Below are 16,883 nucleotides of genomic sequence, written 5' to 3' on the forward strand. Positions count from 1 at the left end.
CAGCTGCGCATGCGTAGAAAATGAAAGAGAGGGGGAGAGATCGCACCTTTGAGCTACTGAACAGCTGGCTTAAACGAGAGAGGGAGCGAGAATTGATAAGAAATAGCAACAAAAGCATAAACCACCACCAACTACTACAACAACGAACTAAACAATGCTCTCCATTATGCGAAGCGTGTGTGCATTATGATAAAATAAACAGAGATGGTGAGAGGGAGAGAGAGAAAGAGACCAGAGAACAGAGAAGAGAGTGGGAGAAAGCATTCAAAAGTAGCTAACAAAAAGAAGCCAGATTTTTCTTTAAAATAGCTATAAATATTTTAAGAAATTTTCAAATATTAAAGAAAGAAACAGATAAATAAGGTGGTATTAACTTATTAACATGATCTTTTAGTGTATCATTAATACCCTTTTAACACAATTTTAAAAGATATAATATAATACCATTGTACTATTAAATCTTCAATATCTGTAAATTTTGATTAGGACAAAGAAACAATATATCTACATTACCTGTAGGTTTTCATTATGACGAATAAACAGAAAAGTATAGGACTGTATTGGACTAGAAATGAGAAATATTTTAAATATATTTTGGTATTTGCGGCAAAAACTTATAAATCCTCAAGCATATTTTATGAAGATCTCAGTAGGTTCCCATCTACACATCCATTAAATAGATGTAGATTTTCGTTATGACGAAGAAACATAAAAGTATAGGACTATAGGTATAGGACTGTATAGGACTGGAAATCTTCAAATATATTTTCACATTTGCGGCCAAAATATATAAATGCTTACGAATATCTTATGATGATCTCAGTAGGTTCCCATCTAAACATCCATAAAACAGCCAAGCTGTCAGCACTGGCTGGCTTACTCACCCAGGTAACTTGACTCCGACTCTCTGGCTCGCTCGGTCTCCCACCCTCGGAATCAGAAGTCTATAGCTCTCATTCGATTCCCAGCACTCGAAGAACGCAGACGCAACCGCTGCGATCGTCGCGAGTTATTTCTGTTCGCAATTCAATATTCGTATTCGTATTCACACTCATCGTATTCGAATCGTTCGTTCGGGCCAACGTGTTTGTTAAGTGTCGCCTTGTGTTTACCGTTGTGCAGTGTTAAACTATTTACGCTCTGTCTTGTGGGTGCCCCACCCCCAACCACCCAACCGCTGTCAAGTTTTGTGGTGACCAAAAATAATCAAATGACACGTGCTTGAAATATAAATTTTACTATCCATCAGTGGCGGGCAAAACAAGAAAAGCAGAAGCCAAACTTGGGATTACCTCGGCATTGTTTATACAAGAGAACGGTAAGTTTTGGCCACCATAAACAATAGGCCATAAAGCATAAACCGCATATGGAATGCCATGAAAACAGATAACTGTTTATTGTCCCCTTTGACCCAATAAGCTTATCAATAAACACAAATATTTAATACATTCCGCATACGCCCCATGTAATTACACACGCTTTAATACACACATTCCCTCACAACTTATAAATGGGCGGAGGCCCATTTATTGAACTCACAACCCATTGTTTTTATTTTTCTTACTTTCGAGGACTTTGCTAAGCTCGGTTTTATGACTCAGGAGCCTCCCAGAGTCGTCAGACCGCAAAATGATTTCTTTCTGCCGTTGTCGCAGCTTGTTATTTTGTTCGCTTTCGGTGCGGGTTTTCTCTGAATGTTCTTTATAACGTAGATCCCCCCATGAGTCACTTATGAGCTTGGGGATACCGAATGGATACATAACTGCGAGAGATATTTATAATTGGGGGAGGCAGTGGGTAAAGGTGACTGATCAGGTTGATGGTGAATAAAACGGGCTTGGGGTGGTGGTGACTAAGCCTCGCCTTTGGATAATATTAATTGGGTTAGGATAAGGCATATGGGTGTGTTTGCAGTGGGAATAGTCATACATAGTTTGTTTTTTATAGATTACAGTCTTCATCATCTTAATATAATTGGAAATTAAATAAATTATGAATGAGTATTATGTTAAATCACATTATTTTTTTACTTACCCGATATTCGATGGACGTCATTCTCAGCAGTGTTCCACTTTATTTTTAAGACGGATAAATGTATGTTTACAACGGAAGATCAAACATTATTAGCTTCTTCGATCTTTATTTCTATCTAGTCTATTTCGAACACTACAACATTACTAGAATGAATCTAAAAAGCATGATAACAACTCATTTGTAAGAAAAACTCAGTGATATATTGTTAAATTCTGGAGAAACAAGCTTTCGCCTTTACGCTGGAATTTCAGAATATATCTTCCCCGATTTTAATCTCACCACAATCTTGCATTTCCCAGATTTTCCCCGATTTCAGTTTAGCCAAGCCTAATTGTAATAATCAAGGGAAGACCGCATAATTGCACTGATCTAGTTCCAGTTTAAGAGCGTTTCTGCGGTTTCGGTTGGCTCCATTAGAGTGCTAAACACGGGCCATTACACCGGTCACTAGGAAAGGTGTTATTATACCCAGAGACCCCCCTTGAAAACCAGTCGGGACCGGAGTCACTCACCTGTTGCCGCAAAGAGATCGATATCAATGACAATTGGTGTCGACGACAGCAGCAACATACAGATAATATCAACTCTGATATGTGACTACCGTTAGATGGGAAATGCCAAAGCAATGATGATTGCCTAATTGAATGGGATTAAAGTTTAATTTGGCTTAGTTTATTGATTTTCCGTCGAAGAACAGTGAAATGTCAGAGAATGCCGCAAATGGAGCAGTTCCATTGAAATCGTAATCCAATCCCAATTTTTTTTATTTCTCATATGTCAGGTTGACATTTGAAACAATTGCTGATTATATTGAACAGTTTATGGTTAGCGAGACTTGAATAATTGCTCGCTTTTAATGCAAAATCAATTCAACTCGTTCATTCCATTTTTTACATAATTAAATGATTGTTTAAAAGTGATTTATTATTTAATTGTTTGCCACTCGAACGACAACAATTAATTATGCAATAACAAAAAGATGGGAAATAAATAAATAATAATTTCATTATAATCAATGCAACAGCTGCCAATGGGTGAGAAAGATAGTGGGGTGGGGGGTGTGGTAAGCAATTAAAATTTATTACGCTTATTTTGCATTTATTCCATTTTAATTTGTCGCTTAAATGTCAAAACTATTAAAATAATTATGGCCGATGGCGGATTAATCAATGGCCGTTTTGGCTTGGCCTTTTCAATCGATTTTGATCTGGTTGGGACTTAACTTTCGGTTAATTAAGCGGGGTTACGAATGGGGGAAATTTACCTGGCGCTTTTCCAACTTTCCCCCACCGGCCTCGTGTTCAATTTGTTCGGCTGACCCCATTGAGCCAAGTTCAGTTAACACTCAACCACCCCGCCTATTAACTTAATTATGATGATTAACATTTTCAGTGTAATTTCTGTTTTCGTTCGCCGTTTCCACTTGAATTTTACGATGCAATTTCCATTACTGAGACTTTTTAAGCTGACCAGAACTTAAATATATTATTCAATTCCTCTCTGCCTCTCTCTTTTATTTTTACTTTGATTTATTTGTTATGAAATGTTTTCAGATAACGAACCATTATCATATCTTTAAAGCGATATGGCAAAGAGTTCCGTTGTTTTCTTTCCCTGTTTGTGAGTTTGAAATGCATAAATTATGCGCTGCTGCTCTTTTTATATTCCCCAATTAATTAGCAGATTGTCAGCGACTTAAAAAATTCTATTTGGCCGAAACGTGTTCTGCTGACAACTCTATTAGCCATTTGCATATGAAATTGGAATGCCTTTTGTGCCTAATTGGCCGGCAAAAGCACAACGAACTCCAGAAATTAATTTTCTTAGATGCGATCCCTTGGTGGAATTAAATTTTCAACCATTTTTACACTATTCAACACACCCAATTAAGTGCAATTTGCGGTTGGCATTGTTGTTGCTCTGGGGCATTCGTAATGAGGCGCACTCATCTTGGTTATTTCTCCTCGTGGAAACCGGATTGTAAGCTAAATATTTTTACATTATTTTGCCTTTGCCTACTAATGAGCGCCGTCTATTGGAATTACTCATGGCTGGCCATAAATATCGATTAAGGGGCGGTTTTTCAATCAATTTAAACGGTGTCCGGGGGGCGGGGTGGTGGTAATGAGGCAGACGGGCAACGAAAAGTCCGAGGGTCAAGGGCGGTGGGTCTGGGTCCTGGAATTCCTTCTTGGCTGGCTTCGCTTACTAATCCAATTAGAATTACGCCGCCGGCAGGCAGGTGGGTCGCCTTTGTAGGTGTTCTAATTAAATTTTCGCTAGTCAGGCGGTTTCTATTCCTGTGAACAGAAATTAAATTAATATTTCGTCTAAAAGTCCAGATATTAGTCTTTGTTAAATATAATGGAAAGCAAGATGGTTAATAAAAGACAAAACTCAGTTGTGTTTAAAACAAAAGATAATCATAATTCAGACAGTAATAAAACATTTTAATTAGTAAAGCTGGCACTGTAATTTAGCTTTTTCATAACTTCCTATGACTACTAATCCGCAAGATTCTTATTAATAATAAGATTATTTCACTAATTTGTTGACCAGTGTACTTTTGATCCTTTACAATACTGAATTCGGTCACAGATCAGCAAAGACTCTCACCTGGTGGGAAACTTGGGTGTGTCTTAGCCGAGACTCAAGATCGCTACTCTTGTAACGGAAATGTTAAGATTATGTAAACATTTGAAAAAAATAAATTACAGCAAAAATGATATTTTCTACGTTAATCGCTGCAAAGACCAATATATAAATTATTCAAGGCACTATTACTAGCACCTTATTTATGCTGACTTCATTTGAAATCAACGCTATCCATATAACCTATATGACAAAAGAGTGTACTAATTATTTTCGGCATAAATTAACAGCGGTTAACAGTGCGCGAAGACTTCAAATAAAATATATTTACAAAAATTAAGTTAAGTATATTTTTTGTGCCGGGTGGTATTATTTAGAGCTACCGACGGCGGTCACACTTTCCGATGAACGATAGGCCCTTATAGCCTAGTGAAATCGATACACGATAGGTTTTCAGCTGCGCAAACGACTCATCAACGTTTTTTCCCGTCCCGAAGAATTTAAAAAGAATTTTCACGTTCGCGGAGTGCTTAAATCGAGGCGGAAAAATCGGGTTGGCTTTTCCGGGCGGCGATCGCCACTGCGAGTTGGAAAATGCGAAAGTGCGGCGCTGATAAGTGGAATTCGGTCGACTGCCGCACGACGACGTCATCCTCAGTCACAAACACACACACTCACACACACACGTAAATAACCAGGTGTGCAGGGAGAATTCAAATTCGTTGAGATTGTTGTAAATTATGAAAGCAATTTATCAAGCGGAAACTGGAAATCGAAAGAGCTGGAAAAAAGGGGAAGCAAAAGGAGGAAGAACGGCGGAAACAACAACGATTGCTGCGGAGGAAGAGAGAGAGCGCGAGAGATAAACGCGCCTCGATCAACGAATACATAAAGAGTGCGACAGAGAGGCAGAGAGAACAGTCGAGGGCACATAATTATCTCTACTTTTGCTGGATATCTGTTGCTTGTTTTGACCTTTCGCAACTATTCCCTCGAGCATTTCTGTGTAAGTACGATAATTAAATTACGAATAAAAGAAGCAAAACGCTTTAATTGCAAGCTCATAATATTCCAAAGAAAAAACGGTTTCAAGGCAACAACAGCAACAACTACAGTCAGGGTTAAGTGCCAAAATATTAACCATAAGTGTAGCGAACATTTTGTTGGATTTTCCACCAATAAACCAACTTAGCTTTTTTATCTTATAGATAGTATAACTAAAATAGATAGTATAACTAAAATACTTCTTATCTGCAAGGGACGCCCACATATTATTCACATTCATTCACTAAATTCGTCCAAAACTTTCCGTTATTATCGTACAATTATGGTTTTTGGTTTTTTTTATTTGGCCTGTCATGCGTGCGACAAATATTAAACAAAAAAGACACGAGGAAAAGATATATAGGAGGTGCCGACGACATATCCGCCGAGCGACAATCTAAAATTCTACCAAAATAAACACACACGAGCCAGCTGAATGGCCTCCCACCGCCCACTTATGCGCCCCCGTGCCACGCCCACTGACCATGTTTTGGTTTCATTTTCCATTTTTCAAAACAACACCACACAAAATAATGACTTTCCTATAATAATTTTGTGGATTTCGGCCTAATTGTTTGTATTTTCAGCAAACGTTTGCCATCCGTTCGTGCACAGAGAGAAATTTTGTAGTTGTTTTTTAAAAGATAAATGTTTTGAAGGCAATATTAAAAATAAAAACTGAAAAAATACCATATAGAAAAGATTAAAATTTGATATGTCCATAAGTAACTTAAAGGGGTTTTTAAGGCTTTGATTCGGTGATAAATTGATCAATTATATATCAGAACGACTAAACTTTAGTGACCATTAACACGTCTATGATATGTTGAACTATCTTTTTGTCATGCTATGTTTGTTGTTTTTATCGTATGGTAAATATTTGCGATAATAATAAGCTTCAAATTGCTATCTTTCTGATAAAACTGATATATTAAGATTATTTTACCAGAAGAGCAGTTTTTTCACTGTGCAGTTATACGTTTATTTATTCATTTGAACGCGTCTGCCGGCTATTTAGCATTCCCATATGCAAACAATCGAAAATACGGTTCGTCTGTCTAGTTACCTGTTTTTCGATGCATTTTGGAATTCCAAGTGATTGCATACGATTTCACGCAATTGCGATTTTCACTGTGTTTCCATATGCACTTGCAGTTTTGCAGTGACCATGGGCTAATTACTTTCTGTTCGTTGTTGCTGCTGTTTGTTTGAGCTGTAGCCGCTCTTCATTTGGGTAAACAAAAGATAAGCAACAGGTGGTTGAGATTCTCAAGTTGCCACATAGAGTATACGTATGGCATATAACTGCGAAATATGTACATATGTGCGAACGTGACAATTGTTGGCCCTGGCTTAATCGATTACTCACCCACTCAAGCTCACTTACTCATCCCACAAACACAAACTCACACCCAAACACAATCATTTTTCGAGCTGCAATTAAATGCCTTTTGTACTGTTTGAGCGGCACTGCAATAAGTCGTTTTCTCCTCCGCAGAGAGCGGAAATCCCCAGAGGGATATGGAAATGGACACCCGCGTGGAACTCGAACTGGAGCCGGTTGGCAAGGAGATTAAGTTGAAGGATCAGCCCGAGGATGAGAGGGAACCCGAGGAGAACCAGCTGCAGCTGGAGCAGAAGAGCCTGCTCACTCCGGTGAAGATCATCCCTGCTCAGGCGGGAAATGCCGACTTGGAGGAGACGCCCAATACGCCCAGGACCCCGCCACCGATGAGCTTGCAGCCGGGAACATCTCGCCAGCTCTTCAGGGAGGCTGCCCTGGCCCACGGAGGCCAGGAGAGCACATCCCTGCTGCAACAGGAGCTTAACAACATAGCCGCCACCCAAACACCGGCCTCGAAACTGAGAAGTGCCAGCTCCACACTGGACGCCAGTGTCTCCCGGAATCCCTCCACCACCGGCGGCAAGCACGAGAAGAAGCTCGGCCACCGCAGAGTGGCGGAGGGCGGCGAGGTTACCTACAAGAAGATCCAGTCCAAGCAGATCATGGGCTCTATCCAGTTAGGCATTCAGCACACGGTCGGCAGCTTGGCCAGCAAGCCCAAGAGGGATCTGCTGATGAACGACTTCTGGGAAATGGAAACCATTTCATTTCCGCCAGATGGCTCCTCCATAACGCCTGCCCATCACTACAGCGACTTCCGCTTTAAGGTCTACGCACCCATAGCCTTTCGCTACTTCCGGGATCTGTTCGGAATCGCGCCAGACGACTTCCTGATGTCCATGTGTGCCTCACCGTTGCGGGAGCTCTCGAATCCGGGAGCCTCCGGCTCCATATTTTACCTGACAACTGACGACGAGTTCATAATCAAGACGGTGCAGAAAAAGGAGTGCGAGTTCCTGCAGAAACTGCTACCCGGCTACTACATGAACCTCTCGCAGAATCCCCGAACGCTGCTGCCCAAGTTCTTCGGCCTGTATTGTTTCCACTACAACTCAAAGAATGTGCGGCTGGTAGCCATGAACAACCTGCTGCCGTCGGATATCAAGATGCACTGCAAGTACGACCTGAAGGGCTCGTCCTTCCGCCGCAAGGCCTCCAAGGCGGAGCGACAGAAGGCGTCTCCCACGTTCAAGGACCTCGACTTTGCCGAGCACCATCCGAACGGCATTTTCCTGGAGACGGACAAGTACAATGCACTGATGAGTACCATCAGGCGGGATTGCATGGTGCTGGAGAGCTTTCAGATCATGGACTACTCGCTGCTGGTGGGCATCCATAACCTGGACCTGGCCGCCAAGGAAAAGCGCGAGGAGCGGATCCTGAATGCACGAGCCAAGCTGCAGCGCAAGGAGAGTGCCGCCCAGGGTCCTTCTTCCCTAAATCCCGATGATGATGCCCCAGAGGCTGATCAGAATCAGCTCCATGCGGTGGCCTCTTACGCGTCCATACCGGGAACTTCTGCTGGAGCCGCCCTCAACCGGACACGCAGTATGAACCGCCAGCGTTTGGTCGCCCACTCCACGGCTCTGGAGTCCATTACCGCTGATATGGATGTGCCGCTGGAGGAGGACGAGGACGTGCCCGCTGGCGGCATACCGGCTCGGTCCGAAAACGACGAAAGATTGATCCTGTACATTGGCATAATTGACATTTTGCAATCGTATCGTTTGGAGAAGAAGCTGGAGCACACATTCAAGAGCATCCTGTACAACGGGGACACGGTGTCCGTGTGCCGGCCATCCTTCTATGCCAAGCGTTTCCAGGACGCCATGGGCAAACAGGTGTTCAAGAAGACGCCCACATTTCCACTGAAACATTCCCCCTCCAAGCGCAAGACCTCGACCACCCAGCTGCGTTCGCCCGTCTCGCGTCTGCAACCGCTGAGTACCCCAACAGGTGGCCGTCAGCCGGTGCTGACTATGTCGGGGATGTCGACACCACCGCCGGCCTTTGATGACATCTCCGAGGAGGACATAACCGCCGCCTCCACCAACACGCTGCAGCAGAGGAACAGCAGCCAGACAAACAACAACCAGGGCGAGCAGGAGATGGCCACCAGGGGAGGGAGCAGCACAACGGGCGGCAGCGGGGAGCCCAGCAGTGCCTATCACACGCAGTACTCATACGACGGCTCCGGGCGGACGGGTAGCGTTCTGACCAGCGACTTCAGCGACGACGAGTCCACGGGCACGGACCTGGGCTTAAGGTCACCGCAGCACCAGCACCGCACGCACCGGCTGACCATGACGAGTGTCCAGGTCTCGACCGTGGGCCTCGACCCACCGACGGCAGATGGAACAGATCTGGTGCACTCGGATGTCAACGGCAAGGCCTCCATAACGACCACCACCATGTTGACGACCACAAAGACGGCCCACATCCAGGCGCCCAGCTACACGTCCACGCTCGTGCTCAACGATTTGCCGCGTTGATTTTCTGAGCGGGCTTCGGCGGGGTATAAAGTTATCAGGTGGATGGATGTAACTAGCCCTGTGTGTATGTGTGTCTGCAAGGTGAAAGCGGGCGCTCCCCCGCCAAAAAGAAAAAAAGAGAAATACTGCAAACGAGCTCGTTTATCTTGATTATACACAAAACCGAAAAGCGAATACGTATTCGATATTAAAATTTATGTGGCGCCCTTGCTAATTGACTGCCAACCAGACACGGCCCTCACACACACATACACGCTGCTAGGGGATTCCCCGTGCCTATTAAAATGTATAATTATTATTTTGCTTCGCTTTTGGTTGTAATTTGTGTGTGTCGCCTTAACGGAAGTTTGTTTTAATTTTTGAAATTATTGTGCACAAGAAACAAACTACTCAATCGAAATGGAAAGAATAGTTAGGGAAAAGACCATGTGGAAACTCAGTTTTTGTCTATATGTGTATGTTGCTGTATTATAAAGTGCGTTTACGTATTCTTAGATGCTCATGTAAATAGAGGAACGATAATAAATACTTACCTATACATTGGTTGTTATTTTTCGCCAGAAGGACGAGTGTCCTTGGGGTGCGCTGACACTTATTGGGGCTCTGCCTGCGGCTGACCATAAATCACTTAATGATTTCCAATGTTGCTATTAAGTGCCGTTAATTTTTATCGCCTTGCTGCATTGTTAAGCCTCTTTCAGCCAGCCAGCGTCAATTGTGCAATATTTATTGTCCAGCCGAAAGGATTTTGCCCAGGACTCAGCCCTGGGTTCGAGTTTTTAAATGGGGATGGCGAATGGCAGAGCTCTCCATTAATTAGCCCATGTCCAAGGGACAGTGGTTTTTATTTGTATACCCTGTAATTCCGGATTTCGATGGGGCTATAATGTGTGTCGAATGGGGCTTTTCAGTGGGCTTCACAGGTACTCTTCATGTAATTTAAACGGGGTACTTATGATAAGAGTTAATTGGTTAAAATCGCCTTGACCCTTAGTTTTAAAAAAAATTATAAAAACTTACAAAGATCATAGCCAGTAATTTTTGGCTGAGAAAATCCCATATTCGATACGCCAACTTCATATTAAAATATTTCGAATGGCGTTAGAAACATTAAAAATATCATATTAAACTGTAAATGGCCGCAAATATTTGTTGGTTATTGTACGCGTGCTTTTTGTACTAATTGAATATAATTTTAATTAATTGCTTAATGAATTCAATAAATATGTGTGCCGCGAGGTGTGAGTGTTAATATGTGCGAATGTACAGGCGTAAAAAATGTTTCGTCATTTGTTTGTTTCTTTTTGTTTACTTGAAACAAGCACTTTGTCAATATTTGCTCGACAGGGGAGAGAGTTGCTATGCCAGTTGACCAAACGCCATTTGTGGGTTAAAAAACGGGGGAGGGAGAGGTCAGAGTTCACTGGGCATGCATAACTGAAAAATAAACTTTACCACTCATGCATAACACAAATAGTTGCCACCAACAAGTGCACTGGCACTCCCCCCTTTCCGAATGGTATATTATGTAATTATGGCGAAAACAACAAAGTTTAATAAATATGTAAGCTGCAAAGTGCAAAAACCACGCAAAATTAAACAAAATAAAACACGAGTTCGGTTTGCGATGTCACACGAAAATTGTTTTGCAGCATAATTAGTTTATTCCATTTGCATAATAGAGCCCCGATGCCGCACACCAAATGTTTTGTTCATTTTCTGGACTCCTAAACCCCCCCGAAAATCATTTGCATTTCCAGTAACATCCATGGACCAGGTGGTTCCGCCCCCTCTTTATGCCTGTAACTCAACAGATTTGGTCTGTAAAATCTGCATAAATGCCCACAATTTGGGGCATTCACATCAATTATTTAGAAATTATTGCCCAGTAATGTATACTGGGCCATATGCCAAATGTCATTTTGATGGCACCGAAAACTTCGGGGGCTCCTTAAATTGCCCAAAGGCAAAAGTTTAAACTGGAAAACTGAATATTGGAATACTGAATACTGGTCAGCAAGGTCAGGGGTGCGGGGCAGGGAATACATTTCATTGATTAAAATAATGATTTGTATCGCTGGGCGGAAATTTAATTTTTTCGTAACGGATATTAAGCCAATGTTCAGGCATGTGTGTGCAGTGGCAGTTCCACAGCCCCGCCCACTTTCCGCCCTACAAACAGGGCGAATGACCCCTGAATAACCCGGGCCCCCAGGGGGGGGAATGTCCGGATCCGGGTATTGGCAATGAATCCAGTCCAGCCAAGCGGCAATTGCATTAAATTTAATGAATTTAAGCCTGTTAAACGAATGAGTCCAATTTATTTAAATGATGGACACCACTGATTGCTCCTCCATTTCAGGCATGTCCTTCCAGCGCAGCTACAGCAAGGTCTGGTGGGGATCGGACCAGTCCTCCCTGACCAGCGGCGGTTTCTATTCGAGCTTCAACAGTGGGAGTGGAAGTGGAAGTGGGAATGGGAGTGTCCCAGCCCGACAGCCCTCCTCCCTCGGCCCACTGGGCAATCTGTCCTGCATCCAGGAGGTGGAGGACGAGCAGAACAGCTCCAAGCTATCCTGGCACAAGCACGATAGTCCCGGCAGTCTGCGCAGTCAGGTGAGCATATCATCATTACCGAACCCAGTAGAGGCATTATAATTTTGCAACACAATAGGGTTAAGAAAGACATCTTATAACTTTCAACATCATGCGATAACTATGATGCAAGAGAAGCCCACATTACTACATAAAGTTAGCACAGTCATGAGTTAAATGCAAGAGATTGAGATAGCTTGAGATTGAAGATAATTAAAATTTAATAGAGTTTATGCATTCAATGTGGGGTTATAAAACCATGCTTACTAAGGATTATATTCAAAGGCATAGACATATCTCAAATTAAATTAAATTATCTTATTGATTTTATAGGGAAATTGCTTGTTTTATGAGTAGAAGTGTTGATTTAAATCAGAAAGGCGTTCAATTACTAATTAATGTTAATATAATGCCAATGTAGTATGCTAATGTTTTTGATTTTCCCTCGAATATTTGCAGGATTCGGGCTTCTCCGACAATGAGGAATCGCATCAGTTGCAACATCAGCTCCAGCAGGCTTCCCCGCAGTCGCCGCAATCGGATAGGCAGCAAACGCCCACGGCCACGCCCACTTCCGTGCAATCGGTTGCCACGCCCCCTACGGTGGTGCGCCGGGTGGGCAACTCCTCGTTTTACTCACCGCTGATCAGTGTTACGCGGCGAATTTCCTTCACCAGCGGCCAGATTACGCCCAAAGCGAAGAACGGGGAGAGTGAGGATGCAGTGGACGCAGAGCTGGAGGCCAGTCGGAGTCGCCTGTTCGAGCAGCTGGACAGCATGAAGCTGGATGACGAGGCGGCGGGGGCTGAGGAGGAGGATTCCCCACCACGTCCGGCCATAAGACGCCGCAGGCGAGTGATGCGCAAGGCCAAACCGGAACCGGAAGAGGCTTCGGCTAGCGAGGAGGAAGTGGTTGCGGTAGTGCCACCACCGCCGCCGTACAATAATGAAACTGTTTACTTGGGCGAGGCACCACCGCCGTATAACAACGAAACGGTGACCTTTGGCACCACCGAGCAGGATGAAACCCACCAGATGCAACCTTCCCCCCTGAGAGTTAGATCCCTGCGATTCACAGCCAGCACCAGTACACCGAAAAGTGACTCCAAGATAGCCAAGAAGGGTAAGAAGCAACCGCAACCCGTGGCCCATTGGATGACAGAGCAGCGCTGGGCCTGCGAACCGGAGGTGATGTGCACCCTGCAGCACAAGTCCATTGCCCAGGAGGCATACAAGAACTACACGATTACCACCAGTGCAGTTTGCAAATTGGTCAGACAATTGCAGCAGCAAGCACTATCGCTCCAGGGGCACTTTGAGCGGAGTGAGCGGGTTCTCAGCGGACTGCAGGCCAGTTCTCTGCCGGAAGCCCTCGCCGGAGCCACCCAGTTGCTCTCCTACCTGGACGACTTCACGGCCACGCTGGAGCGCAGGGGAATATTCTTCAACGATGCCAGGATCGAACGGCGGCGCTATGAGCAGCATTTGGAGCAAATCCGAACGGTTAGCAAGGATACCAGGTACTCGTTGGAGCGACAGCACTACATCAATCTGGAGTCCCTGCTGGATGATGTGCAGCTGCTAAAGAGGCACACCCTGATCACCCTGCGACTGATCTTCGAGCGTCTGGTTCGCGTTTTGGTGATCAGCATCGAGCAGAGTCAGTGCGATCTGTTGTTGCGGGCCAACATCAATATGGTGGCCACCCTGATGAACATCGACTATGACGGATTCGCCTCCTTGTCCGATGCCTTCATCCAGAACGAGGCAGTTCGAACCCTACTGGTGGTGGTGCTGGATCACAAGCAGAGTTCCGTGAGGGCCTTGGCCCTCCGTGCTCTGGCCACCTTGTGCTGTGCTCCCCAGGCCATCAATCAGCTGGGCAGCTGTGGTGGCATCGAGATCGTAAGGGACATCCTGCAGGTGGAGTCCGCCGGGGAGAGGGGAGCCATCGAGCGGAGGGAGGCCGTCTCGCTGCTGGCCCAGATCACCGCCGCCTGGCATGGACCGGAGCACCGGGTTCCGGGCTTGCGGGACTGCTCGGAGAGCCTGGTCGCCGGACTGGCCGCCCTCCTGCAGCCGGAGTGCTGTACGCAAACCCTGCTCCTCTGCGCCGCCGCCCTCAACAACTTGAGCCGGATGGAGGCCACTTCCCACTACTCCATCATGTCCAACGAGGCCATCTTCCGACTGATCGACACCCTGGAACACCAGAGCTGCGGCACCAGTGTTTTCCTCTACGTAAGTATCTGGGTTCTAGAAAATAAAAGATAAATGTGGTACACCTAAATGGAAATGTAATATGTGGGTTATATTTTATATGTTCGCAGTAGTTCCTCAAGTAAATATTAATATACTTGTTATTAAATTGTTTATTGCTCTGATATCACTCCGGTTTTACGTAGCTCATCTTATATGTATTAATATTTTTAAAATCATCTAAAAATAATTGTTACATCTTAATAATTCAGTTTACCAGTTAGAAACAAACAGCTGGAAGTTCTAATATTCCAAATTTGCTTTTGCACATCACAGCTATATTTTTTGCTGGGCTTGAACTTCAGAGACTAACCTGACCTTGGATGGGTTCCGCCCGGTTCGATTTTCTTCAATTTTTGTTGGGCAATTTTATTGAAAGCTTCTTCGGGCGCTGGCTCGTAAAATTTATTTGTGCATTTGCAAAGCAATTTTTTCGCAATCTTGGCCACGATTTTTCATTCCCCAATATACATACATACCATATATATACCAATATACATATACATTTACCCAGACCACTTTCGGGTTGCTTATTTTTTGCTCATCAACATTTCCCCCTCTGTTTTATATCATCCGCACAGGAGCAGATCGTTGGGATGCTGCACAACATGTCGCTGAACAAGAAGTGCCACAGCCACTTGGCCAACGGCGTCATCATAAATTTCATCACGTCCGTGTACCAAACGGAATTCTACAAGACCTACGGCTCACGTGCGGAGAGCGATGCCCAGCGCCGCACCATCAAGACCATCCTGCACACCCTGACGCGGCTGGCCAGCGATTCGCCGACCCTCGGTGCGGAGCTCCTGGAGCAGTGGCATCTGCCGGATCTGCTGCGCCAATCCCTGGCCCTCAAGCCCTCCAGTCCGCAGCAGCACCTGGACAGCAGTTACGGCGGGGATATATCCCACTTGGCGCGGCAACTGCTCGGCGTCCATCGGCAGGAGCAGCAGCTGCTGCAGGCCACTCCAACGCCAAGCGGATCCTTCTCCAGTGGTCACCAAACGCCCGAGGCACAAACCCAAACCCAAACTCAGACCGATTCCAGTGGCATCTCCAGCTCCAGCGGCAAAACCAAGGCCAAGACGTCGTCGTCGTCGCTGGTCAAATTCAATTTAACACGTCAGGAGAGTTTCGTCTAGTTTTCAGCACCTGCAGATGGATGGGGGTGCTCCGAATCCCCACCAGTGCTGCACAGAAAGAAATATATAACCAAGTTATAGCCGTTTCATATGTGCTATAAAAGCCTGTACACCAAATATTGATAGGATATTAAAATGTTTATCACTACCCCAAATAATGTTTATTATCTATCAGAAATAATAGAACAGTTTTCTTTATAGCATGAACATAAATATTTCAACAAGCTACAAAGAATGTTAAGTAGTACAAACCTTTCTTTCTTTTGATAAAGCTATATATAGTATATCTATGTTATAATCAAGCTGAAAAATCCATGATTCTTTGTAACATTTTAGTATTAAGAACTATTGAGCTTTTGACCTATTTCAGTAAACTTTTCTCTCTGTGTACACACGTTTTCCGGACGGACACAAGCCGGAAACTCAGACGTGCGTCAAGTGTTATTACTTTGTCTAGAATGTTGCGTGACCCGTTTGGACTCGCTCTCCCTCTCGTTTCAACCTTACTATACTATATCCTTGCTGCTGGATGTAAACGAAGTAATTTTTATATTTCCACTCAGGCAAACAAAACAAACGGAGAGGCGGAGCGAGATGCCAAATAAATAGAAATACAATTTTTCTCTGGCTATTTGCTAGTTTTTTTTTGCGTTGCCGAGGCAACTTTTGGTATTCTTGTGTGCTTATAACAAAAATGCTCTTAAAGTGCTTTCTTCCCTCGGCAGCCTGATTCATTTTGTGTTTCATTCAATGCAAATGCAACTTTGACATTTTGCATTCTCATTGTAAATATTTTTTCCGAAAAATCCTTAACCTAACCCCATACGGCTGGCAACTTAAAAACCAAAAACTCGTAAAATTCCTTAGCTGTAGGAGAGAAGTCCTTTGTGCCAAATAAAACGAGAAAAGAAATGCAAACAATTTGTTTGCTTTGTACTTAAAGCAATTGTATTGCATAACATTGTATTATATATGTATGAATGTATTTACGCTTTCCACAAATGTTTGGAGCTACGATTAAGTTTATTGTAAGATTATTAAGTTACGCAATGCCTACATGGCAATTATGTCGCAAAAATACACCTTTGATGTTTAAACCAAGAATTGTCTTTTTAATAAAAGGTATTTTTTTGTTATTAAATAATGGAGGGGAAATCAAATGTTGAAAATTGTATACCTATTGTTTGTCAATGGAAAGCTAAAAATAAACTTAATTTTATGGTAGAGAATTACAATTCACAGAGTGATTTTAATTAAATTGATTACCTATAATTAGCCACAGAAATTGTGTTGTGATTCAAACCACATTTCGTTGAAATA

At 43.8% G+C, this 16,883-nt stretch overlaps 2 protein-coding genes across 3 annotated transcripts; both read left to right on the forward strand.

The window, feature by feature from the left end:
- The first annotated feature begins 1,180 nt into the window (after positions 1-1,180).
- On the forward strand, positions 1,181-16,795 carry LOC119549214. Its single transcript, XM_037857072.1, has 4 exons — positions 1,181-1,318; positions 11,930-12,183; positions 12,622-14,403; positions 15,003-16,795. Exons 2-4 carry the CDS (start codon positions 11,932-11,934, stop codon positions 15,561-15,563), a joined length of 2,595 nt encoding a protein of 864 aa, XP_037713000.1. The 5' UTR covers positions 1,181-1,318; positions 11,930-11,931; the 3' UTR covers positions 15,564-16,795.
- LOC119549215 (phosphatidylinositol 4-phosphate 5-kinase type-1 alpha) lies at positions 1,209-10,105 on the forward strand. Of its 2 annotated transcripts, none has more exons than XM_037857074.1 (2): positions 1,209-1,318; positions 7,169-10,105. In XM_037857074.1, the coding sequence occupies exon 2, from the start codon at positions 7,192-7,194 to the stop codon at positions 9,565-9,567; it is 2,376 nt and encodes a 791-aa protein (XP_037713002.1). In that variant the 5' UTR covers positions 1,209-1,318; positions 7,169-7,191; the 3' UTR covers positions 9,568-10,105. The 2 variants fall into 2 exon arrangements, with proteins under 2 accessions (XP_037713002.1, XP_037713001.1); XM_037857073.1 differs by lacking the exon at positions 1,209-1,318 and adding an exon at positions 5,052-5,632.
- Positions 16,796-16,883: the final 88 nt, after the last annotated feature.

Source organism: Drosophila subpulchrella, chromosome 2R (genome assembly GCF_014743375.2).
Source record: "Drosophila subpulchrella strain 33 F10 #4 breed RU33 chromosome 2R, RU_Dsub_v1.1 Primary Assembly, whole genome shotgun sequence".
Lineage (NCBI taxonomy): Eukaryota > Metazoa > Arthropoda > Insecta > Diptera > Drosophilidae > Drosophila > Drosophila subpulchrella.